At 39.5% G+C, this 25,698-nt stretch overlaps 3 protein-coding genes and 1 pseudogene across 3 annotated transcripts; 1 reads left to right on the forward strand and 3 right to left on the reverse strand.

Annotated features, from left to right (window-relative positions):
• Positions 1–461: 461 nt before the first annotated feature.
• Positions 462–1,221, forward strand: OHP (one helix protein). Its single transcript, XM_077380772.1, has 3 exons — positions 462–712; positions 818–940; positions 1,064–1,221. Exons 1-3 carry the CDS (start codon positions 548–550, stop codon positions 1,130–1,132), a joined length of 357 nt encoding a protein of 118 aa, XP_077236887.1. The 5' UTR covers positions 462–547; the 3' UTR covers positions 1,133–1,221.
• A 1,397-nt stretch (positions 1,222–2,618) lies between these two features.
• LOC143878498 (pentatricopeptide repeat-containing protein At4g13650 pseudogene) lies at positions 2,619–6,002 on the reverse strand (annotated as a pseudogene).
• Positions 6,003–8,357: 2,355 nt separating this feature from the next.
• On the reverse strand, positions 8,358–10,303 carry LOC143880099 (Pathogenesis-related thaumatin superfamily protein). The gene is made up of 3 exons (XM_077382852.1): positions 10,051–10,303; positions 9,606–9,955; positions 8,358–8,910 (listed from the first exon to the last, which is right to left on the reverse strand). Exons 1-3 carry the CDS (start codon positions 10,109–10,111, stop codon positions 8,584–8,586), a joined length of 738 nt encoding a protein of 245 aa, XP_077238967.1. The 5' UTR covers positions 10,112–10,303; the 3' UTR covers positions 8,358–8,583.
• A 5,133-nt stretch (positions 10,304–15,436) lies between these two features.
• Positions 15,437–25,019, reverse strand: FES1C (Fes1C). Its single transcript, XM_077382851.1, has 6 exons — positions 24,694–25,019; positions 22,040–22,182; positions 21,898–21,948; positions 17,657–17,878; positions 17,293–17,395; positions 15,437–16,137 (listed from the first exon to the last, which is right to left on the reverse strand). Exons 1-6 carry the CDS (start codon positions 24,777–24,779, stop codon positions 15,606–15,608), a joined length of 1,137 nt encoding a protein of 378 aa, XP_077238966.1. The 5' UTR covers positions 24,780–25,019; the 3' UTR covers positions 15,437–15,605.
• Between the last annotated feature and the right edge of the window lie 679 nt (positions 25,020–25,698).

Below are 25,698 nucleotides of genomic sequence, written 5' to 3' on the forward strand. Positions count from 1 at the left end.
CATGTCACTAAGACAGACGTCCACATGCCTAGACCACAAAAGTTTGTGGGCTCCAATTATCCACGTGAGAAAGAAGGAATCCTTATTCTCTGCTGTCGACACGTGTCATTACGAATATGGTCGGACTTTATGTAGCGTAGACCCAGTCGACTATATGGGGCCCACACTATCCTTGTTTGGATTGCAAGAAAAATATTTCTTGAGGAAAAACTTTTCCTAGGAATTTTTTTTGTTGCCACAATTTAGGGGCAAATGATAAATTTTAAGGTCATCATTATAAAGTTCCTTGTGAATAAAACTTGTACATGGTGGTTCAGGACTTCAGGTTAATTTTGTACCTTATGTAATCAAACAATTGAAAATCCTGAAAATTGGGAAAAAATATTCCTTTCCATCTTTTTCCAAAAAAATCCTGCAATCCAAACAGGGCCTTTAAGGTGCGCAGTACTCACCCTAGCGTATTGTAACATCTACCACTCCAAATAAGAAGATAAGGTGTTGAAGAGAGAAAAGCAACGGCTACTGGTGCTCTATCAGGAACACAACAATGGCTATCTTACCAGTCATTTCTTCATCCTCTCTCATACCTGTTAGGCCTCTAAATCCATCTCTTCCCACCCACAATCAATTCCTTGCTAACAAGTTCAATCGAAGCCAAATCCAACACAAGCCCGTCTTATTCAAAGTCAGAGCTGCAAAGCTTCCAGCAGGAGTAAGTATCTCAATCTCTCCTACATTTCTCTGCAAATTTCTATCATGGGTTCTTCTTTTTTTATATGGAAAAGGAAAGATTTTCAAATGGGTCTGAGATTTTCAGGTGGAATTGCCAAAAGTAGTGCCAAAGCTCACAGCCCCTTTTCTTGGATTCACAACCACTGCAGAGATATGGAATTCTAGAGCCTGTATGATTGGCCTTATTGGGACATTCTTTGTAGAGCTGGTGAGTGTTCTTTTTTGACTGCCTCATTCAATTTAAACAAGGAAAATAAGAATCTTGGTTCTCATTAGTTTTAGCCTCTGCTTCTAATTTAGCTATTTTCTCATTTTTGATCTGCGGTTTCAGATACTTCATAAGGGTATACTCCAGATGATTGGAATAGATATTGGGCAAGGACTTAATCTTCCTCTGTGATGTATTTCTGTATGTACTTTATAACAAATGTGATACAGATTTAATAACTGGGTTGTCTTTGTTTCTATGATATTTCCATGGTTTCTGTAGCTGTCTTCAGCATTTTCCTTTAAGCCGTCACCACCGAACTGCTCTCCTTCTGTTTAGTTTTGGAAATTCAGAAGGGAACCAAAATATGAAAATATAAGATCATTTGATCTCCACTCCAATCAAGCATACCCTCTTCTTTTTTTTAGAGTGAGTTGAGAAATATTGTTAAACAGAGTTAAAGAGGTACACAAGGTGCATACATGAGAAACCTAGATGATGAGCTGTCCCTTACTCTGGCTGTCGCAAGATCGTCAAGCAAATCATTCAATGATCTCAGAGTATGCTTGAGAGATGGGCCTAATTCTTTGGATAAATTCAATACTTATAGGATAAAGTCAGCTATTCTCCAAGATCCGGCGATCTTCTTAAAGCATTCCTAGAATCGTTCTCCAACAAAAGTGTACCAGGCATGGATTACATTCTAAGCTTACCTACGGTGGTCGGAAGTGAAACTACCTTTTGAGCTTCCATCAAAATTTAGCTTAATTGGGTTTGACAGAGGACTATTCTGGTGCCGCGATAGACATCTAATGTTCACTAATAGCAAATGGTTTCCAATTTCTAATAAGGCGATGATATTTTCACTCACGTTGCATTACACTCACGCTCCCCTTATAGCGTGATTTGACGTGAAAAGTGGGAAACTTCAACGCTTTTTTTTTACGACAAATCACGTTATAAGTGGAGCGTGTGCATAATGCAAGGGGGAGTAAAAATATCATCTCCCTTCCTAATAATAATAATACCTTCATTGTCCACACTAAAACAATTCGGACTAGGATTTCTTCAAAGGCATCAGCCATCCTCTGCAAGACTAATTCTATCTTAAGCACCTTTGTCTCAGATACCGTAGAGGCTGTAAAAGAAAATAAGAACATGCCATTAGAAACATTAGGTAGCCTTTGGCGCACCAAAGCAGGAATTTTTGAAAGTTTGCATTTCTTCCAGCCACCTCCCCTCAGAATTCAGTTAACCAAATTCAGGACCGAAAATAACAGCAAAGAGATCAAGTTCATCATGCATCATATGTGGATTAAACAGAAATAAAAGAAATTACTGTTCTGAAAAAAGATGTGAATTAAGATCTTACAGGCGTCAATCTCTGACTACAATATTTGTATTGAGCTCTCTTCTCACTGCAACTAGGTACATAAATATTCATAAACACATCCCCACCTGAATGCATGCTTATGAGTATGTGGCCAGCTACACAAAATGAATACATCCTGACATAATGAATACATGATGAATCATATTTTTCCACTCTAAATGGAAAAACCATGAGAAGATGACAATCAGTTCTGTACAAAGAAAATTGCTGCAAGATCTGTGCTGCAAAATATTTAGATTTCAGACAGTTATAAATACCCAAACCATAGGATTTAAGGGAGTCTACTGAAAAAGAAAATTGAGCTCTTCATTAAGCTTTATGATGGAAACCGGAGAAGCTATTCTGGATTATATGATAGTTTTTTTCCTTTTTTATTGATCAAAATAAATATTCAAGAAACAGATAATTTGCATTTTCTCATACATGGGAAAAATCATAATTAATCTTCTACCAATATCCATAATTTTGTCCATGATATGTCCCAGCCTCGTGCACTGGGCGCCCTTTATATGTCCCAGCCTGCCGACCCCAACTAGTTTGGGACAAAGGCTTAGTTGAGTTGAGTTGAGTATATGTCCCAGCCTCTAAGGTCCCCAGCAACCTGACTTTTCCCCATTTCAAGAGGTGCTCTTACTCCACACTGGTTTGGCCACGGATTCACCGATGAGCGACCATCAAAATTCAGCTTCGTGATTGATACTTGTGGATCAAACCACATTGCACTCTTTCTTTCTTTGGATTTCTTCCCCGATTTTTGTTCCAGTTTCCAAAAAAATCTTGAATGTTGACCCTCCATTATTATTTCCTTGTTGCTAGTCTCACAAAACCATTAGTTTGTGCTCCGAGACTCTGATGGCAGACATTAAAAACTTTGCTACCTGGGAAATCAAAGTTCTATCCAGTACTACCTTTTCAGGAGACAGCCCCTGATCTCATGGGGCTCTTTAAAACTCTCATTCACCATCTATTCCCACATCTCAATTGAATAAGTCTAACAAAACATTTCATGACTTCATAGTCCCTTGACAATATCTCCTGAAATAGAACTTTTCTAGTCAATCCATTTCTGGAGATATCGATTTCATTGGATTGTCTAAGATTCCCACTAACCATTTACTCTCGCATCTCAATGGAATGAATCCATCAAAAGATTTCATTAACTTCTAACGTCTTGAAAACTTCTCCTGAATTGATCACACCATTAGAGGACCCCAGAACAGACATGCTCGAATAATAATTCTTCAACGGATTTTGAATGAACAACATTATTGTGCCATATCCCACTGCCAACTCTTAGCGTCATGCTTTTCCCATCCCCATGAACCAATAAAACAGTAGAATCATGTGAATACTTCTAAGGCACACTGAATGAATAACCAGCTTTGTCTGTCAGGCATCTAGCCATTATCATTAACCTCAATCCAACTACACCTGGTGTCTTCCTCACAGCTTTTTCACTCATAAGTTTCCGCACTCCAACTGCATCATCCCAACAACCTCCTGCTGCAAAGACATTTGATAGCAACACATAAGCACTAGAATGTGTTGAGCTCAGCTGTAAAAGACACTTTGCTGCATGTTCTGCTATATCAACATTCCCATGAAGTTTTCCAGCACTAAGCAAAGCTCGGTACACTGAAGGTCCGGGTTTTATGGGCATACTCTTGATGAAGGATTCCGCTTCATCAAGGTAGCCCGCTCGACCAAGAAGATCAACTACACAAGCATAATGTTCCACTCTTGGAGCAAGCACCACATCACCATGTGTCATCAAATCAAAGTATTCAAGTCCTTTATCAAGCAATCCTACATGGCTATAAGCAGAGAGTAGACACAGAAAGGTGGTATGATCAGGTCTAATCCCCGTTCTTTTCAGTTCTTCAAATAACTCAACAGCCTCCCTACCATACCCATGTTGGCCACAACCTGATAATAGTGAATTCCATGAAACCAAATCTGGTGCTTTTATTAACGAGAAAACACACTTTGAATCATCAATCACACCGCACCTTGCGTACATAGAAACAAGCCCATTTTGGACATGCACATTTGAAGCATACCCAGTTTTGAAAACCAAAGCATGGGTTTGCTTACCTTCTTCCAGAACAGAAAGAATCCCAATTGATCTTAGAACACTCGTGAATGTAAACAAGTTCATGTCTACACCTGCCCTACTCATTTCCACAAACCGTTGAAGGACCTCCCAGTCATTTCCCAAATGAGACAAGCCCGCAATGATAAAATTGCAATAAATCTGATCCTTAGCCGAACCAGTTAGGCAAATTTTATAGAAATCCTCCATGCTACCACATTTTGAATACATGGTTAAAAGGGCAGTTACCACATATGTATCACACTCCAGCCCTTCTTGAATTACCTGACCATGGACTTGTTTCCCATGATCCAAATCTTTAAGCTGGAAAATGAACTTAGAAGACTGGTGTAAGTTACCTTCTTCAATCTAACACCAAAACGCCGCATTTCTCTGACCAAGACCATCGCCTCATCAGGTTGATCATAATGCGCATACGCAGTAACCATAGAAGTCCAAGTAACTACATTTTTATCAGGCATTTCATCAAACACTTTCCTTGAATCATCCAAACTCGAACACTTAGAGTACATGTCCATCAACGCCGTCCCCACCACCACATTAGAGCAAGACCCAAATTTCAAACCAAAGCAATGTATCTGAATTCCCATCTCTGGTGATTCTAATCGTGAACAAGCCACCAAAATCTCAGTGAATGTGAATGGCGTAGGATATACTCCCAACTCCAGCATCTCGGCGAAGATTTCAAATGTCAGATTTGAGAACTGGGTCTAGGAATAGCCAGAGATAAGAGCATTCCACGAGACAACATTCCTGTCAGGCATTTCATCGAACACTTGGCGGGCATTTGAAATTTTACCGCATTTGAAATACATTGTAACGAGAGCGGTTCCGATATAGACATTGGAGTAGGATCCGAGCTTGACAATGGTAGAGTATGCCTTTTCTCCCAGGGAAAGAGAAGCTGATTCAGGACAGGCAGAGAGAAGGGTGCTGAAATCAAAAGGAGTGGGTGCACTGAAATTAGAGTTATGAGGGTAAAGAGAGGAGTCAGGAAGGAAATGAGTTTGTGGGTGAGAGAAGGGATGTGAGTAGTTCGTTGTCAAAGCTTTGGTTGCTAAAGTGCGTTGCAGATGTTGAGCTGAGTACCGCTTGAGCATTTTCTCACCATTTCTGCTTCATTTTTTTGTTAACATGCACGTAGAGAGACTAAATGACCAAGAGGTGAATTTTGTCCAAAATTGCAGGGAAAGTAGTTTGCCTGTGGTTTATATGTGGTTTATACAGTAGACTCCAACACAGGGATCCTGACCCATGAGAGAAATGTTCAACCAACCATTTTTCTATATATTGGATTCTAATAATAACTTGAAGAGTCTTGTAGCATGTGTGCGCTTATGTCCTTGTTATTGCACAACAGGTGGAAAAAATCCCACTATTCTTTAAAATTTTCAAATACTCTTGGTAGGCATGCCTGTCATTGGAATGAGGGGCACTTCCAATCCCATGATGCATTTTTGTTTTAAACATGTTCATTGTCCAAGTGATAGCTCCATCCCCAAGATTTGATGCTCCAACTATTTTTTGTTGGGAAATGATATATGTGCCAAGGTGTTTCGATAAACAAGCGCTCCACTTGTTTGTCATGTAGTATTTAAAGGGATTTCAGAGGATATTACGGTTCTCAAAAAGCTCTTTAAACCCTTTAAATACTACACGACGAACAACTGGAGTGCTTGTTTATCGAAACACCTTGGCGCAGATATCATTTCCCATTTTGTTTTGCTCTTATTACTCTTGATTTGTAGGTGACGATATTTTTCTTGAGGAATGCTAAACTCAGGCATCCATGATGTGCAACCAATAGGGGAGCCCTTTCATCCTAGTTTTGCAAGGCCGCCCTTGAGTCTAGCATCCCCATATTTCTTAGTGTATTAATGAAGTGTGGCCATGTGCATGGTTTTAAATTTCAACCGAAATCCGAAATTTTGTTGGGGACCGAAACCAAAATTTTCCGAAATTCAATTTTTCGCCATTTACCAAATTTTTGACCGAAATCAAATTTCAATTTAATGACATTATTTAATAATAATACTAAGTGTTACAAATTTTCGGAATTTTGGTCCGAAATTTCGGAATTTGGAACCAAATTACCAAATTTCGGTTTTCCAGGAGTCCGAAACCGGTACCAAAATCAAAATTTTAAACCTTGGCCATGTGTTGAAGTGTTAAGGCCTCTGTGTAGACTTTTTTTATTTGAATGGCACTTGTAATGATTTATTTCATCCGGAAACAATGTTGGAAAATGATGGTGGGGAATGGAGAAGAGCCATTGAGAAAGCCGTGGTACTTTAGTACCATTTCTTAACAATATATTCTCCCTCAACAACTGTTAAATTGATGTGCACGGGGTTATTGCAAATTTGCCTTCAAGATACAATGAATCCTATTAGAAAATTTACTGATGCCTACACAGACGGCTACAGAACTGCAATACCTTTGAATTTTCATGTCTGCGAGGCACTGGTTTATATTTATGCAGAATAATAGATAACCATAGACACAATGATAAAGCAGCAGAAGGAAGGCTTTGAAATGCTTCAAGAGGTTGTAGAAATACTTTGGAAACTCTAGAATGGGAAGTCTCCACTTCACAATTTCGTATGGTACTGCAAATGGTAGAGTCCTCTAATACTAGCCTTGGCATTCGAATCCAACTCTATTTGGTTTCGAACCATCTGTCAAAGTCCAGGAACCAAATACAAATTTTACTACAATTACAAAAGTTACTGAAGTGAATTTTTACATATTTATTACCAAATTACTAAATTACACTTATAATCTATTAGACTATGCTAAAATAAAATACCCACTAAAAATATAAAATAGGTAAAATAGCCTTATAACTTGTACCAAATAACAAAACATGATTGGGCCTTTTTGTAAGTCACCCAATCCTAATCTGATTTTTGAACATCTATGTAGGTCCCAAATATGGATTTGTAATTTTTTACTCTAGTCGGATCTTGAAGTATAGTTCTATTTAAGGATTCACCCGACGAAAATTAGTGTCCAGAGTGTAGAGTCAACCCCTCAACATAACAAGCTTTAGAAGCTCCTGATTTGGCAAGGCAATCAGCCAGATTGTTTGCACTCCTTGGAATAAGAGAAAGACAACAAGCACCATGCTTACAAAAATTAATCGTTTATATCATCCAATAGATTAGTGAGTTTTCACTTCTTTCTTCCTGAATTCCTGGAGAAATTAGAAATTCCAGATATAGTGCTGGAGGGATATTTATATAGAGGTTGTTTCACCTCCATTGAGACTAACTTCGTCACTCTAAATTGAACTGCTTTTGGGGGGCTAATGTCAGGCACCAATATTTTTGTTTTCTAATCTCAGCCCTTCATAAAAGAAATGAAAGGACAGAATTTTGAGCAACGTTCTTCGTCGAGCTTTATATATAGCTAAGGGCCCGTTTGGATACCTCATATTTTGTATTTGGATTTGGAATTGAGTTTTGAATACAAAATGAATAGATCCGACAGCTCATGTTGAGGGAGAAAGAGGGGGGAGGGGGTACTTCTTACTGGAAGGGAGAGGTTGTGGAGCAAAGAGGGTGAAGGAAACTGCCAAATCTGTGGATTTCCAATTTCTTATTTCCACAGCATATTTGGAAATCTGATTTTTTTCACCGTTGCTAAATTGGAAATCCAAGAATTTGATCCGGATCCAAATTACAATGCAAAAAGGGCTGCAAATGTGAGAGATCCAAATCCAAATCTTCTCAGAATCCAAATGGACCCTGATTGAATTTCATGGAGTAGATGGAATTTTACTTTCTCAAATACCCCAAGTATTGAGAAATTAGCTAAAACAAGGGGAGTTTTATGGAATTATTTATGGCAACGTTCAGGCATTTTGATCTATTTGGGTAGTAGCCAATAAACAAAAAATACACACAACCTAACCAAACATATCTTCTCTGACAAAATATCATTTAAGACTTTACATAACCAAAATCCAACCAAGGACAATAAGAAAAGAGACAGCAACCATTCCTAGTCTGAATTCCAACAAAAAAACAAAAGAGAATTCAACAAGTAGAAACATAGAAGAGTACTACAACAAGATACAACTACAAATAATAAGCATACTGAAAACTCAAACTCCCTTTCTACTTCCAATCACCCCTATCTAGTTGGAGGACAGAATGTGATCAGATAATGAGAGGCCCTGCATGTATTAAGGCTCGAAGAATCATCATAAGCAAAACTGTAAGCTTTGGGGCAAATAGCCTTAAAGAGGTGGGCAAAGAGTGTTGGCTTACAACGCTTGGGCGTAGAATACTCCCCAGTGCAACAATACTTAGCGGATTTCAAAGCCAAACAAGCACTCTTACAACCCACTACTCTCCCTCCTCTCTTCACCTCCAACATGGATGGACAACAAACGTTCAAATCCGATACACAGGCCGCCACACCGCACCCAATTCCACCACCAACCGGCACCATTGATACCTGTTTGAAGTATAAACGATTAAATAACACCAACTCAAATAGATTAAATAACACCAACTCAAATAATTTAAGACCATGTTCATTTAAGATTATGAGTTTATGACAACCTATTGCGAGTACCAAACAGACTATTGGACTCAAAATTACATTTAAATTTGAATCCAATAATCAGTTTAGTAGTCACAATCGGTTGTCATAATCTTAAACCAACAGGGCCTAAGCTTTTGGCGTAATTGGTTGTTCCACATGGTATCAGAGCTATTGTCTCATGGCAGGTCCAGGGTTCAAAACCCAACAACTCCTTGATATTAAAAATCCACATGTATGGCCAACCCATAAAGAAGAACCACACGTGAGGGGGAGTGTTGAAGTACAAATGATTAAATAACACCAACTCCAGGTTTTAAAAAGATTAACTAGGTTTTTGGACGAAATATCTACAATGTACAATGATAGATTTATTTCTTTTGTCCATATTCCTAGAAGTGCTTGCATATATCGAATAGGCAAATCAGGGGCCGTGCGGGATTCCTCATATGCTGGGCAATCTTTGCCCGCTGACTTGCCCTTGTAATATTTTCTCTCTTTTAAAATTGTTATCTTTCACTCAAAAAAAAAAAAAAAAAAAAAAAAAAAAAAAAAAAAAACAACTCTAACAACTTAAGCTTTTGGAGTAATTGGTTGTTTCACATTACCGGCAAATTAAACCCATCAACTAAGCTAACATCGTAGTAATGCAACGGATTTTTGTCTGTCCCGAACGTCATTTCTACCACGGTCGCCGGCGGCATACCGCCCATTCCTTTGCATTGGAGTAATCCAGCGCAGTCTCCTGTCTCACACGAGCCCTTGTCGGATTCATCAAAGCAACATCCTTGTCTACCCCATACCCGGCCGGACCAGTTGTCCGGCAGTTTTAGAACTGTTTCTTCACCGGAATTTAGATGGAAGCCACCGTCTTCTGGTGATGGGTGGCCGGCGCCACCTAGGATCCCGGGCCATATGCTTTCCTTGCAGTTGTTTACTATGATGAGTTGGGTCCCATCTGCAACACAGAGACACAAAATGAGAGAATTGTTTAGTTTTTTGTTAGTGAGAGATGAAGGAGAGTGATATCAATAGAGAGAGTGAGAGTTATACTTGAGAATGAGATGGATAGGAAGATTAAGAGGAGGAAGAAGAGATTTGAAATGGTAGACATGTCTTGGGTTTTGAATTTGTTCGAAGGAAGGTGGGTGTGGATTATATTCAGTGTTGGGTACGAAAGAGGGAATGGGTTGGGGGTGTGGGGAGTGGCTTCCTTTAGTTACGCCACTATGAAACTGCATACAAAACGGTTTATGAAGAGCACACAACCCGTTCTAATCGGTGGTTCTTTTCTTTGTTTATTAAGCATATATCCCTTGCTTTGATAGAGGGTTTTCTTAATCTCCTTTCTCTTTTTCTCCTTTCTCTTTTTCTCCTTTCTAAATTCACTATCACTTAATCAATCACAAGAAACCCTATTAAGAAAATTGAAAAAAAAAATACAGGAAGATTATGTGGCAAAGACTGGTACCTTAGCCAAAGCGGTCATTTCTTTATTGATAGTTACGGGGTTGCCTTTCCTTTTTATCACATGCTAAGACCTTATTTTGATAAATAAATAAAAAATTAGGGAGGGTTAAGATGAACCTATGGAAATGATTTTTGGTGCACAGCGTATTTAGGCTGTGGCCCATCTAATGGACGGTTTGGATCATCCTATGGTGCGGGCCGTACCGTACTTTTAATAAAGTGAGGAGTGCCCGCATCAAAATACAGTAGTGCTGATAACATTTCCCAAAAATTATGATAAATTCACAGAGGAAGCCATATCACTCTTAAAGAGGACTTTTATTAGACACTATAAGGCAATCCCTTCGGATCATCTTTGTTTCAAACAGAGTATCCATACAAGAAAGAATGGTGGAGGTTTGGTTTTGCCTCTGCATAAAGTATAGTTATCCTTTGCATAAAGTATAGTTATCCACTTTGATGATTCAGAGAACACAATCATGGTTCATGATTACAGCTTTTGTACACATGAAGTTTGTTTAAAATTACCCACCTAATTTGATTTACACAGTAAATACTAATGAAGCTTGTTAAAAACTACACAGTTGGGATCAATCCTAAGTTCATTTTTTGGTCACACAAGAGGAAATGCATGTGTAATCAAGACCGTTGATCTTGTAGACCATCATGACGTGACCCTCATGGTACTACTATTATCAGGCTGACGGACATCCCGTTTGTAAAATAAAGAATGGGAAATGATACCCCCCCCCCCCCCCCCCCCCACCCCCACGCACCCACCAACATTTTTCGTTTAGTTTTTAAGGCAAAGAAAAACGTTAAAGGGGGTGAATTTATCCTCAACCAGTGGACCATTCTCACAAATGGTAATTCTCACAAAAACCCTTTTTTTTTGTTTGCGTGTGTGTGTGTGGGGTATCATCTCCCTAAACAACAAGAAAAATCATTAGTTTAGTTTTTCTAGGCAGAACCCTAAATGAGGCTTCATAGATCACGATGCTTTGATCATTTGATTTAAGTAGGTCCATGGAAATCAGCCGGACTTTTGGTCGTCATTTGGATTCACATGCCAGATCACATCCACGTCGCACACTTAAAGCCCAAAATATGGTCTGTAATAGGGGTGCAAGTTTGGCCCTGTCAGCCCTGACCTGCCCTGAGCCCGAACAGGGTCATCAGGGCTGGATTTTCCAACCCTGATGGCAGGTCAGGGTTCATTTTTTAGACCCTGACTCAGGTCGGGTTGGGTTTTGGGTTAATGCCTCGGGGTACTGTGACCCGGCCCGACCCTAAGTTTTCTATTATAGAAGTGAATCATCTGTGCATGTTTCTTTTGCTAATGTTTTCTATTATCTTGGATTGATGTTTCTTTAGATTATTATTATTAATTGTCTATGTTGCCCGTCATGTTGTTGAATTCATATTGTCTTATTTTGTTCCCTTTCTCTGTTTATTGATCATTTTGTTCTATATGATAAGTGGTTGCTTTATTTTTGGTACTCTTAACAGGTATTTGCACTAGGGTCAATTAGGGCCGGCCCAGCCCTGCCCAATCAAGGCCAATCAGGGCAGGCCAGGGCCAGCACTGAGCCCTGTAGGGCGGGCAATGGGTTGAGGTTTTTAGGCCCTGACTCAGGGTCAGGGCGGGTAAGGGCTGAGATAATGGGATCCAGTGTTGGGCTAGGGTTTTGAAAAACCCGACCCTGTTGCAGCCCTAGCGTGTAAGATAGAGAGTAACAATTGCCATCATGTTAGCATTTTTTATTCAGTTTTGTTGAGAAATTCAAGAGAAAAAACCGATCTGACCCTGCACAAAAAATGAAATAGTGGAAAGAAACAAGCAACAAGATGCATGCGCACATTGCATTTTTACTTGGTTTGACAAAATTGCTTGCATTCACGAGGATGAACACAATCTTTTATTATGTGAAATAAATAAAAAGATTACAACCGGATAAACTCGTAGCCCACAAACCGCAACCCTTTTACTTTGTCTTCTCAACTATGACCGTACACAAAACAAGGAGAAAAGATTACGTCTCAATATGAGAAAACCTGAAGAAGAACCCCCCTCTCTCTCTCTCTCTCCCCCTCTCTCCCTCTCTCCCTCTCCCCACCCCATTCCATGATGGTTGTTGGTTTTTCCTTTCTAAAAATGTTACACACTTCATAGTCTAACTACCACTCCATGATGGTTGCTGGTATTTCCTTTCTAAAAATGTTACACACTTCATAGACTAACTAAATTCCTAACCTTATTATCCATTTTCTCTTCCCTAGTCATACTAGGAATCATTATCCTCTCATAATCCTTGGTTACACAGTGACGGGATAGAGCGTGATACGCAAAAAAAGGAGAAAAGAGAGAGATGGAGGGCTATGTAATTTCTTCCAATAAGAGACTTAATTGAGCGATAGAGCAAAGATGTTGATCGCTCGATCTAATCCTTCAACGAGGAAGACGGGGTTGTTTTGTTCTTATAGAACTCCCCATATGGTCGTTCGGACATCAAGGCCTTTCACCATGGCTGTTTATCTACGCTAGGTGATTGCCCTAACGTAACTTGGGTAAAGACTCTCCCAAGTTTCAGGTTCGTATTAGCCTTTGATATGTCGAATGGGTGGATATATTTTCTTTAGCAGCGCGAGTAGGTGGCTTGTCCATCCCCTGAGTGGGAACTGCCGACGCAAGGAAAGATGAATTTTAACTTTGTTGGATCGAGCCTGGGTAATCCTGGGCTAATAGGAATAGTAGGGGGTGTTGAGAGATGAGCATGGTTCGGACATCAAGATCGATTTACACATTCATGGAATTGGGGTGTTTTTTTTCAGGTCCCATTTATCAACCCAATTCTTCATCTTTAGAGATGTACCGATCCACTTGTGGTTGATTTTGGAGGTCTTCAACCGATTGAAACCTAGTATGGAGAGAGAGAGAGAGAGAGAGAGAGAGAGATTTTCTCTGCCAATCTCCGATGTGGAATCTTTGCTTTCACGTGGAACCCCCAACAATCTCCCCATCCATGTGGAAGCAGCGTAGACAATCTCGCCCCTCCACACAGGAGCAACGTGGGAACTACAAGATCTTCTCCGAGGGATTTTTCCATCCTCGAAGGCATACCGAGGTTACCCAGATCTTCTCCGAGGGACTTTTCCATCCTCAAAGGCACACCAAGGTTACCACATCCCGGCTCCGATACCACTTGTTGGGACCATGGTAGAACTCACCCCTAAAAGCTAGCTGTTAAGGGGAAGGTGCCCAAGTCCTTATAAAGCCCATCCACATATATTACTTTTCCAACATGGGATCTTTGCTTTCACATTGAACCCCCCAACACTTACATTAAAATCAACTAAAAGTTTCTACTTTACCAAGATTAATTGAGTGCCCTGACAAGGTTGAAGGGCAAAGCGTTTACCATTGAGCTAATATGTTGTTAGGTACCTTACCAATACACAAAATGGTTCAGATCTGATGGAACATGTTAGGCAAGGCCCTTTAAACCTGTCCCAGGCTAGGTCCCACCTAGTCCATACCTAGGTGAGCCCCTACTCAGGACCGTAACATATGCATGCCTTGTGTGGGAAAATCATCTTGGCCCTTTTATGCCGGGGAGAGCGAGCACGAGGCTGACAATAAGTTCTTTCAAAATTGACTATTTCTTCCTCTGTTAGGGGTGTTCCAGAAATGTCTGCGATCAAGTAAATAGCTCTAGGGACAATGGATCGACTAAACAATAGCTGGCCCAATAGTTGCTTCAGCGGGTGCAATAGCTATAACAAAGATCGAGAAAATGTCGAAGAGAGTTTACGATGCTACAGGAATATTTTTAAATTTTGGTTTATCTAAAATTTCAGAGTTATCCGAAACTGAAATTTCAGCCGAAATCTAGAAATTTTGGGCAAATTTTGGTATTGGCTAACGTAACGCTTGATTTTTGGGACGAAATTTCGATCGAAGGCGAAATTTCAGTAACTTCTTTCGAAATTCTTTAATGAAATTATTTAACAGATTAAAAAATTATTATTTTATTATCAATTTCGACGAAATTCCATAAATTTCCGAAAATCAGTTCCGGTACCTTTTCATTTCGGTCCTCTCTGAAATATTTCAGACTTCAGTCGAAATTTTAAACCATGTTTTAAATTTCAACCAAAAGCCGAAATATCGGGTTTCTGTGGATACTGAATCAAAATCAGTAGAACCAGAAAAAAGTAGTTTATTTCAGCCAAAATATCAAAATTTCGTTTATCCAATAAGGGATTTCACCCAAAATTCTCGATTTATGATAATTATTTAATATTATCCCAAAATTTCAGTAATTTCGGTCGCAATTTAGTAGGAGATAAAGTAGCCATTGTTTGATTTCGTTGGATTTCATCCAAAATTGGGAAATTTGGGCTGAAATTTCGGTTTAGGTGAGCACCGAGAAACGCATTCCGAAACCGAAATTTGAAGCCTTGTCATTTACAAAGGCAATGTAGAAGAGATAAAATCCAGTGGCTCCCGGATGGAATCATTCATGGGCACCTGAAAATGGTTCTTCTAAACAAAAAAAATGGACGGAGAGAGCCAAATCTTTCCTTCAAAATTCCTGTCTTCGAATTATCCTTGCTTTCAAGCAAGCATGAAGAGGAGCTCAGAAAGGTTGATCTAGCTTGCGGCTTCAAAGTACATAGAAAGCCCAAAGTACATAAATTAAAAGCAAAAGTAACCAACGAAATTTCCCTACAAAACACTCTTACATCCATGGTTTTAAATTTCGGCCGAAATCCGAAATTTCGGATATGGGTGGGGACCAAAACCAAAATTTGCCGAAATTCCGGATTTCCCCCTTTGACCGAAATTTCGATTTAATGTCATTATTATTATTTTTTTTAAAAACCTGGTATAAAATTTCGTCCCAAATTTCAAAATTTATTAAATAATGTTTTTTAATTATTACCGAATTTTGGTGGGTCCGATATAGGTACCGAAACTGAAATTTAAAACCTTGCTTGCGTCAACAGTAAAAGAAAGCGAAATTCCCCTAAGAAACAAACACTCTTACACAGCAGCTCAAAGTAGAGAGCATAGCCTGCAACTTCCATATAGACAACTCTTCTGCAATTCACCACCTGAGTTTCGGTTGCTTTGATCATGAGCTTCCAGGTGGAGGACCAAACCCTAGCAGCAAAGGGCTCTGCTTCTTCTCACTATCAGAAGTGCTGTTACTGGCGGCATCTCGATTAGCAGCCCATGCCCTAAGGGGTGGTTCAAAAAATTCGCTAGCAACATCAGGCGGTGGTGGAGGTGCATCTTCTCCAGGAAGCACAACAAGACCCTTGTCTCGAAGAGAAGACGGCTCATTGTAACAGGCATTCCAAATGGAGTCAACGAGCCGCCTCTCCTCTCGAATAGCCCCGAGATCCTCGGGAGCCATAGAGGTGATACCATCGATCCGGTCCTCGAGGATTTGTTTCAGTTTCTCACCCTCTTCGGCTAGACTGCTGGTCCCTGTGGGCTTGTCCCGAGAAAGCTCGAGAAGGCCTCCAAGTGCAGCTTCTCGCACATCCGCATCGTCACTTGAGGCAAGGTGCATCATAATGCGAGGAAATCCGAGCTCGGTCACAATACTGCAATCTGAACTGTTCTCTTGTAGCAGGTACTGGATCAAGTTAAGTGCCTTCCTGGTAAACAGTTACTATTTTAGTATGAAATGCTGGGGCACAGAAAGTGACTCAAGAAAATGGAATAATGACCGAATTAAGGTTGATACGTAAATATCAAAAGCTGGGGATTTTAATAAATGCATGAGACAATATGGAGTCATCATAACATTTAATAGACAAATGATGCATTGAAACACTTAAAACTGGATTTTGGGTATAGGGGAACTTGGCAAGCATCCACCTTAGTTTTTTCAGTTTTGGAAAAAGTAACAAGAATCCAATCTTGATCAGACTACTGCCAGTCAAGGAGATCAACAACTTAGGTTCTCACACAAGATTGGTTTCAGGTTGTGGTTTTACTTGTAAAAACCATTCAACCATGCTGGTTGGTTTTTTTTGTTTTTTTTTTTGAAAGATTGACAATTTTATTGACACTATGAAAGTTACATAGGGGACCAGAGGTCCCAACTTGGGATACATAGAATCAATTAAGGATGGCCAGGAGCATACTCCTAGACCAGTTAAAACCAAAGGAGAAAATCTACTAATTCATCCGCTACAGTCAGGACCACCCATCCATGCACTGCCATCCAGCCGAGTAACTAATTTACCTCCCCTAGTATCTAGAATCACAGCCTAGATAGTCTTCACCACTCCCCCAAAACCATGTTGGTTGGTTTTAATAAACGCTTACCCTGAAGAAGTGATTACACCATATTATTCCTGTTCTAAAAGATCTCCTCATTCTCATTAATGAAAAAGAGTCCACCGTATGTTAATTCTTCGCTCTAATCAAAGATGATATACTTCTATGTACAGGTCAAAAAAGATATAGATTGCAATTCAGTGATGTTTTAATCTGAGTGTTGAGTTATCTTTATGGTTAAATTAAACTGCCCTTAATGTGACCTGAATACCTCATTAACTTCTTGAACACCTAAACTGAAATTGGGACTAGCTCTGTGTGAAGATTAACTCCCTTCGGCGGCTAAAGGATTCTTCGGCATAATTGCAAGCCCTTCCAGGTTTGCACCAATCAGTGAGTTTTTAAAAGAAGAATAAAGACGCGAGCTCTTCCGGGTTTAAAAGAAACATATATATGCTAATTCGGTGATTTTTCAAATAACTATGCAAACAGGCAAATAATGGTTAAAAAACTGGCGAGTGACTTACCTTTGAAACCTAGAATTTTCTGAACCCAATGCATCCCTCAATGCTGCATAACCATTCGCCAAACGAAATGCAGCAATGGCTGGTTTGTTGGATCGAATAAGAGCTGGAAGTCAACACACAAAAGTAATGCTTCAAATATGAGCCTAACCCAGTGGTTAGTGTACCACAGTCCACATGTCACAACACAGCACCCTACAAAATTTTAAAGCAATCTAAAAGCAGCTTGGAACAAGCAATCCGCAAAAAGCAACATTAGAACGAGGACATGTGCAGTCATAAACCTTTTTCTTAGCTAGCACATTGGTACTCATATCAAATGTACCCTATCATGATTCCAAAGTATAAAATGTTGTTGGATACTTACATGATATTGCACCAAGCGCTTTTGTCCGGACAGTCACATCAGGATCTGAACTGAAATTAGACAAGAGAGGTTCTAAGCCATTTGCTTCCATAACAAGCTGTTGACTCTTTGGATTGTTCTGAACAATGGTGGCTACGACCTCGGCAGCCTTTGCTCGAATGCCAGCATGGGAGTTTTTAAGGTAACCAACGAGGGGAACTAAGCCACCAATTGAGTGGAGGTCTGTTGCATATGCAAAAACAGCAATCAGCTACCAATTCAGTGAAGGGCATTTTTCATATACAAAAAAGCAGCCATATAAAATTAGTGAACTTTGCTAAAAGAGACAGGAGTATTGATACAGGTTAATACATAAGGTTTCGCAATCTAAGCTTCTAATGATAAGAACTAGTAGATGAGCATCAGCTGATTGCTCATGCTAGAAAGTAAAAAGTACTGCATAATAGGTGTGAAATTGAGGTTGGGCTGATCAATTTTAGAGCCGCGGGTTTGACTGTTTGGCGTGAGACCCTTAGACAGGGCGAAAAATTCATGGATAGAATCAGATTCAAGCTCTACTCTGGGGAGTGTATTCGATTTTGGCAAGATATTTGGTATGGTGAGGCACCACTGAAAGAGTTGTTCCCTGATTTATTTGCCATAGTGTCAAAAAAGAAATCCCGGGCAAAAGAGTGCTTTGAATAGAGAAACAATGAAGTCTCCTGGAAAGTTGAGTTCAGATGAGTTGGGTCGAGCAGCAAGCTTCCTTCAGTTGAGATTTCGATACATTAAAAGGACATGAGAAGATAAAAAAGGGTTTGGATGGGTCTTCTGCGTCAAATCATACTATTGCCAAATTGCCTCCACTCCTATATCTTCGCCTATGGCTAGTGTGTGGGACATCCTAGCCCCGCCTTGAGTAAAAGCTTTCGGTTGGACAGCTTTTCTATATAAGTTACCGAGAATAGATCATTTGCACAGCTGGAACAAGTAGATCATCGATCATTGTGCTCTATGCATCAAGTCAAGTAAATCAGTAGATCATATATTCCTTCACTGCAGTTTGACCAAAGAAATATGGAGCAAAGTTTTTACTAGATTCGGTATTTTATGGATCATGACCTCTAGCCTCATAGACCTATTGGCGGGGTGGTTCTCAACCCCATGGCGAAAGAAAGGTAGGATCCTCTGAAAGCTTATACTGCAAGCTGTATTATGGGTCCTATGGAAGGAAATAAATGATAGAATATTCAAAGAATTAGAAAAAAGAACCCATTTCTTATTCTGCAAAATCTTGGCCTTAACCATCTCCTGGGCTAGGATATTACCCTCATTCAGGTTTGTGCCAGCCCTTGATTTATGGTATGGATGGAGAGAGGTGTGCTCCAACTCGGAAGTGGATCCATCCCCTTGCCAATTCTGATGGTTCTAGCATGGGTAATCCAGGGCCGACAGGGATAGGTGTTTTAAAAGATGACCTTGGAAATGCCTAATGGGCCTTTTTAGGTCCAATTGGGATTGCGGATTCAAATGAAGCAAAGGTAAGGGCAGTTGCTTCAGGGCTGCAACTGCTAGACTCTAACCTCTTGAATCAAGTTATGATAGAAGGGGACTCCCCCAATTCTCTCTCTCTCTCTCTCTCTCTCTCTCTCTCTCTCTCTCTCTCTCTCGTGTTGAATTAATGACCATTGCCTTCGATCCTTGACCATTCCCTCCTCAATTTCTCTTTCTAACTTCCCCTCTTGAGTTTCTCTGCAATATATTAGGTCTGCCTTGCTGATTTCTCATAGTTCACACTATTTATACCGCAGCTCATCATCATACTCATGTTGTGTTTCATTGCCACAGCTTTTTTTTTTTTTGAAAGGTTCATTACCACCAGTGTTTAAAAAAGCGGATTTGACGCGGAACGCGGCCAAGAAAAATCCTTGTTGACTCGGTGCGGACGCGGCCAAGAACGCGGTTAACACGGTTGACAAGGTCATAACTCGCGAGAGTCAAAGGAGTTTATTGACTCTGTAAGGCAAAACGCGGAACGCGGATGTGGTGAAACGCGGAATGCGGCCGAGGTAAAAAGGAGTCGACTCGGGCGAGTTCCTTGCCGAGTCAAGGAGTTTTTAAACACTGATTACCACGGCTTTTTGCGCACACATCCCATCATATTTCCTTACTTCGGCACACGTTAGAGATGATTGATGCAGTCCTTGTACGGATTGGACTGTCCTTGGAAATGCCTTATGGGCCTTTTTAGGTCCAATTGGGATTGCGAATTCAAATGAAGCAAAGGTAAGGGCAGTCGCTTCAGGGGCTGCAACTGCTTGACTCTAACCTCCTGAATCGAGTTATGATAGAAGGGGACTCCCCCAATACCCGTTCCTCTCTCTCTCTCTCTCTCTCTCTCTCTCTCTCTCTCTCTCTCTCTCTCTCTCTCTCTCTCTCTCTCTCTCGTGTTGAATTAACGACCATTGACTTCGATCCTTGACCAGTCCCTCCTCAATTTCTCTTTCTTACTTCCCCTCATGAGTTTCTCTGCAATATATTAGGTCTGCCTTGCTGATTTCTCATAGTTCACACTATTTATACCGCAGCTCATCATCATATTCATGTTGTGTGTCATTGCCAGAGTTTTTTTTTTTTTTTTTTGAAAGGTTCATTGCCACAGCTTTTTGCGCACACATCCCATCATATTTCCTTACTTCGGCACACGTTAGAGGTGATTGATGCAGTCCTTGTACGGATTGGACTGCCGTTACTTCTTCACCTCCTCTTGGGCCTCCTTTATAGCAAGTTTTGATGCAAATACACCCATTGGGCGGGATCTATCATTTAAAGGCACTTGAATATCCATATTTGATTTCAATTGCAGCCCTACTTTTGGCCTTTATGAGAAGTTTTGATGGCGATACACCCATCATTGGGTGGGATCTATCATATTATAGGCACTTGAGCATCCAGATTTGATTTCAATTGTAGCACTACTTTTGGATCAGCCTATACCTATCTAATTTTCACATTGAGGCCTTCTATCACAGTTGGTGACTTTTCGGCGCTAGTCGTATAGTGTTCTCTTTCATTTTCATATTGTAAACAGTTTATTTGACGTGCTGCCCATTAACATAACTCAACTCAACTAAGCCTTTGTCCCAAACTAGTTGGGGTCGGCTAATGAATCCTTTAGAAAATTCTCATGAAGAAGGTGAAATGATCTACCCGGCTCAAATTGACTAAGTCTAATCCTGACACAAGTTGGGTTCGTCTACATGGATCATTTTCTTTCATTCTCTCCTATCTAAGGTCATGTTCTTTGTTAGGTTCGTAGCCCTCAAGTCTTTCTTCACTGTTTCTATCCAAGTTGTTTTCGTTCTGCCTCTACCTTTTTTTACTCCATCAACTTAAGCAAGAGTCACTTCTTCTCACTGGAGCATCCAAAGGCCTACGTTGGATATGCCCAAACCAGCTTAAGCGGTGCTCTCTCATCTTCTCATGAATTGGTGCCACCCCCACCTTTTTACGGATGTCTTCATTTTTAATTATATCTAACCTTGTGTGGCTGCACATCCATCTAAGCATTCGCATCTCCGTTCCAACATCATCTTCTCCCTCACAGCTGTCTTATAAAATTTTCCCTTCAACTTGGTAGGTATTTTATGGTCGCACATAACTCCTGAAGCATGCTTCCACTTCAACCAACCTACTCTTATTCTGTGGATAACATCCTCTTCAATCTCTCCTTCCTAATGTAGGATTGAACCAAGATAGCGAATGATATCAATTAGCATAAAACTGTTATTTTTTGGATGCGACTAATCATTTGCGTGACTTGCCTGGGAATGAACTTATACTTGTGATGAATTATCTAAAAGCTAATGTTGCATGTGTAAACCCTAGTAAGTGTGAGATCATTAAGCATGTTTAATCTGACTTGCAATTGAGAACACTCTCTCTTTAGTTGAATATTAGTCACTTTTGCTCTTAAAAATTCTTCAAGGAAACCCCCGAACCCTAGGCTCGCATTAGAGCCCCGAGAGATAAGTATCCTTTTGTCTAACATGCTAGTTATTTATATAGGATTTCCCGAGGCTGTAATGATTATTTTATAAAAATGACATGGTCCGTCTACGATTGTGCCTAAAATGCATGCCTATAGCAGGAGGGATCAATGTGTTAGATTATTGAAGGACTGTATCAAAAATAGCAAGTAATGTTTTCCATTCCTCAAACCACTGTATCAAAATGATAGGAGAAAAAACAAACTCACTTACCATTGGCCATGTCAATAGACTCCACATGCTCTTGCAACTCATCCAATATACCTGCGCAATTAACAAATCCACTAGGTAGGTAAATGACTGAATGCCAATAAAGACTGAGAAACCAACATAGTATTAGATCACATGAAATCACCTTCAAGATCTGCTGAAGTGACACCTTGAGCCTCCAACACTTGCGCTGGAGTTTTCATAACAAGAGTTATCTCCTTCATCCGTTTTATAACATTAAGAGTTTGGGCTTCCATCGCTTCCATGAACCATTTCCGGTCCTCCTCACTAACAAATGGAAAAAAGAATTCAAAACTTGCAAGTCTATGTAGAAGCTCGTACTTTCAAAAACATTTATAATTTTGAAAGCTCATATTTGATTATTGTTCAACAAATTATCCATAGGTCTAAACAATTAAAGCAAAGAGCTTCCTATATTCGCCCATGACAAATAAATTATGTAACAACATTGTTGTAGTGGGGCATACCGCATACCCAATGATACCAAGATACAAACATAAATTCAAGACATGCGTAAACAAATATTCCATACTATGACTAAGACATGAGACCTATATAAATAAAAAAATAGAAAACTAAGATTAAAACTCGAAAAGAAAACTAATAAACATCTGGATTACATTAAGTACAAAATTTGTACCGAAATTTTAAATTGCAAGTATGAAATTCTAACAAATATGAAGCACAATAGTCAATTCAACACTGCCGCATACTTGAAGCATGAAGGTAACAAAGATATCATGAACAATCCAAAACAATTATTAGTATTATATCATTTTAGAAAGGATATGTTGGGGCTATTCATGTAACCACTATCATAGGAATAGGATATACCATAGAATAGAATGGCCAATGGCAAGTCAGCTAAGCAAATTGTAGTTGCTTCATGTTTGCAAAGAGCATCTTTAGTTGATCATATGATATGATGTGGTGACTACAGTTTTTTAAAATTGATACCTCAATACATTATAAAGCAAAATCTCATGAATGTACACTGACATCAGTGGTATAGAGAAACCTAAAGTTCAAAGTCTCATAAGTTGTCAAAATCTTACGAGCCAACTCTCAAGTCGAATCGAGTCGCTCGCCTCTATTGAACTCTTATGAGTCGTCCGGTGACTTACGAGTCGTTGCGAGTCAAGTCGAAAAAACTAAGACTCTTACGAGTCAAGTCGAGTTGCTGAGCCGGGACTTTCTTGTTTTGATGGTTGAAAACTTGGAAGTTGGAACTTAGAACTTAATTTTTATTTTTTAAATAGTAGACAATTGCATTAAATGCGAAAAAAAGACCGACGAAGTCTATACAAATAAAGAGACATAAAATGAAAAAGAAAGACAAGAACAAGCCCCACTGCAAGGGCCAAGGAGGAACGAAGTCAAATACCACAACTCTCTCCCTAGAAACACCATCTCTAGATAAACTGTCCGCCACACCATTAGCTAACAACCTATGATGGAAAGAAATCGATGCATCCCCCACCCTATCTTGGATCTCATCGAAGAAAGAGGCAAATCTCCAAGGGAAGGAATGAGAGCCACTAAGCCACCTTATCACATTTAGCAAATCTCATTCACCTTATTCAAATCTTCATTCTCAAGATACCTTATTCTTAATAGATAGCACGCACTTCAGCTTCATTAGCGTCTATGGGACCTCATAGCTCCAAATTCATCCCTCAAGACTCCCCCATTTCAGGTAGGATCATGGTTCCCCATGCTAGACCTATCAAAGTTTAGCTTCAAAAAATCATATGCAAGAGGCTCCTAGTCTAGGACAATCTTAGGCTCTTGGCCTGAACCACAACAAATCTCCTTCCAACGATATCATAAATTAAGGGTGGATACAAATATAAAGCAAGGAAGGGTTTCGCCCATGATTAAGTTCCAATCATAACTTAATTATTTTTGTGCATGCAAGTTACAAGCATATAGTTATTTATTTGCTTGGCTTAGTGCTTTATCTATGTGCTATTTGGTTATATTTTTTTATTTTTTACATGCTTCATCTTTTGATATATTATGATATTTTTTTCAACTAAATTTCTATTCCGGTCAAAAACTCTTATAAGTCACGAGTTGAGTCGAGTCGAGTCATAAAATTAAGAAATCGAGTCACAGGTTGACAACTATGGCCCTAACCATCATAACAAAATCAATTTTGAGACCCTCTATCTGAAAATATGAAAAGCTTAATCATTTTTCTTCTCAGACCACGTAAATATTAATGCTTAAAAATTGTGTGCAGTCAAGAACCAAGGAAAAAAATGGATCAACTCAGACGAGTCAATGACTATAATACAAGTTTTTGATTGACTTGACAGGGCCAAAACCAGGTTAATGATCAACCTCACAAGTTTCTAAACATTTTAATCAAAAATTTCTAAACATTCTTAAAAGTAATGACCATACACATAATCTAATAAACCCTTCTAATACATTGCAGTCAATAAGCTATGGAAGAAAGCCAATGTTGGGAATCCAAAACCAACCTAACAAGCTGGTTTAGAATTCTTAATTTATGTTCTATCTCAGGTTTGTGAAGCATTCCACAATACACTGACAGTGAATTATCTTGGTAGTAAGGGCTAAAAGATTACCTATTTTCATTAATTTTCTAAAACTACGATGTCTGTTCGCCATTATTATTTAGTTCTCTTTGATCTTCAAAAGTCCTCTTCTTTTTCTTTTTCAAGGAGACCAATTTCATAATATGAAAACCATAACCACCCAAAGCAAGCAAACCCTAACAGAAAAATCTGTAACAGAGAGAAGAAAAACCTGAGATTTCTGGTGGGTTGAGTGCCATCTGAATGACCAAGGCTCCATTTAAGCAATCCATCCCACTTTGGTGCGTCGCTCGCCATTACTTCAAAACCCTAGACCAGTTTTTTTTTTTTTTAATCAAAACCCTAGACCAGTTTTTAAAAAGAAACGAACCTATCCAATCTGGGAAACTTTAGAATGAAGAAGAAAATCAGATGCAGAGGTCTATTATATATATGGGTAAGAGTCGGTATGGGTCAGATTGCGAGGCTTCTAGAGATCCCTTGAAGGTTCTCAAGGTATGAATTTTATTGTTGTAGTGTGTAGAAATTTTGTGAGGCTTCTATAGATGCCTTGAAGGTTCTTGAAGGTTCCAAGAGTGTGGTTTTTACTGGGTTATCTCCCTTTGATTCATCTCAGCCGTTCATCTTACTTGATCCTAAGCCCGTGTAGTCCAGTATTTTCATAGTGAAAACTTCTTTTATAGGAGAATTTATATGATCGGCGGCCGTGAAAACACGTGAAGTCTAAAAAAAGTAGGTACTGCCCCCTTTTTTTTATGATCCAAACTGTTCATCTGTTTGGGCACAATGTAAATAGGTTGTGCCCCAAAAATCAGTTCCATAGGATGATCCTAACCCTCCGATCTGTAGAAGATTTCATAAATGATTTTTGGAAATCTCCATATTCAGATCAGTGAGATCGGAGCGTTAAGACCATCCTATGGAACTGATTTTGGGGGCACAACCTATTTATGTTGTGCCTAAACAGATCAACGGTTTGGATCATCAAAAAAAGTGGGCCGTACCTACTTTTTTAGACTTCACGTGTTTTCACGGCCGCCCATCATATAAATTCTCCTTGTATAGGACCTTAACATGGAGAAATTATATGGTGGCCGCCCTTTATATGTAAAGGGCGGAGAGAGAGAAAAATCAACCAGGTTGATTTTTAATCAAGTTAAAAGTAAAAAAAGGAGAGTTTGACTTGGATCAAAAATCAAGGGGGAGGGTTTTTTCT

Source organism: Tasmannia lanceolata, unplaced genomic scaffold (genome assembly GCF_043159265.1).
Source record: "Tasmannia lanceolata isolate RefF3 unplaced genomic scaffold, GAP_Taslan_0.1 ptg000006l, whole genome shotgun sequence".
Lineage (NCBI taxonomy): Eukaryota > Viridiplantae > Streptophyta > Magnoliopsida > Canellales > Winteraceae > Tasmannia > Tasmannia lanceolata.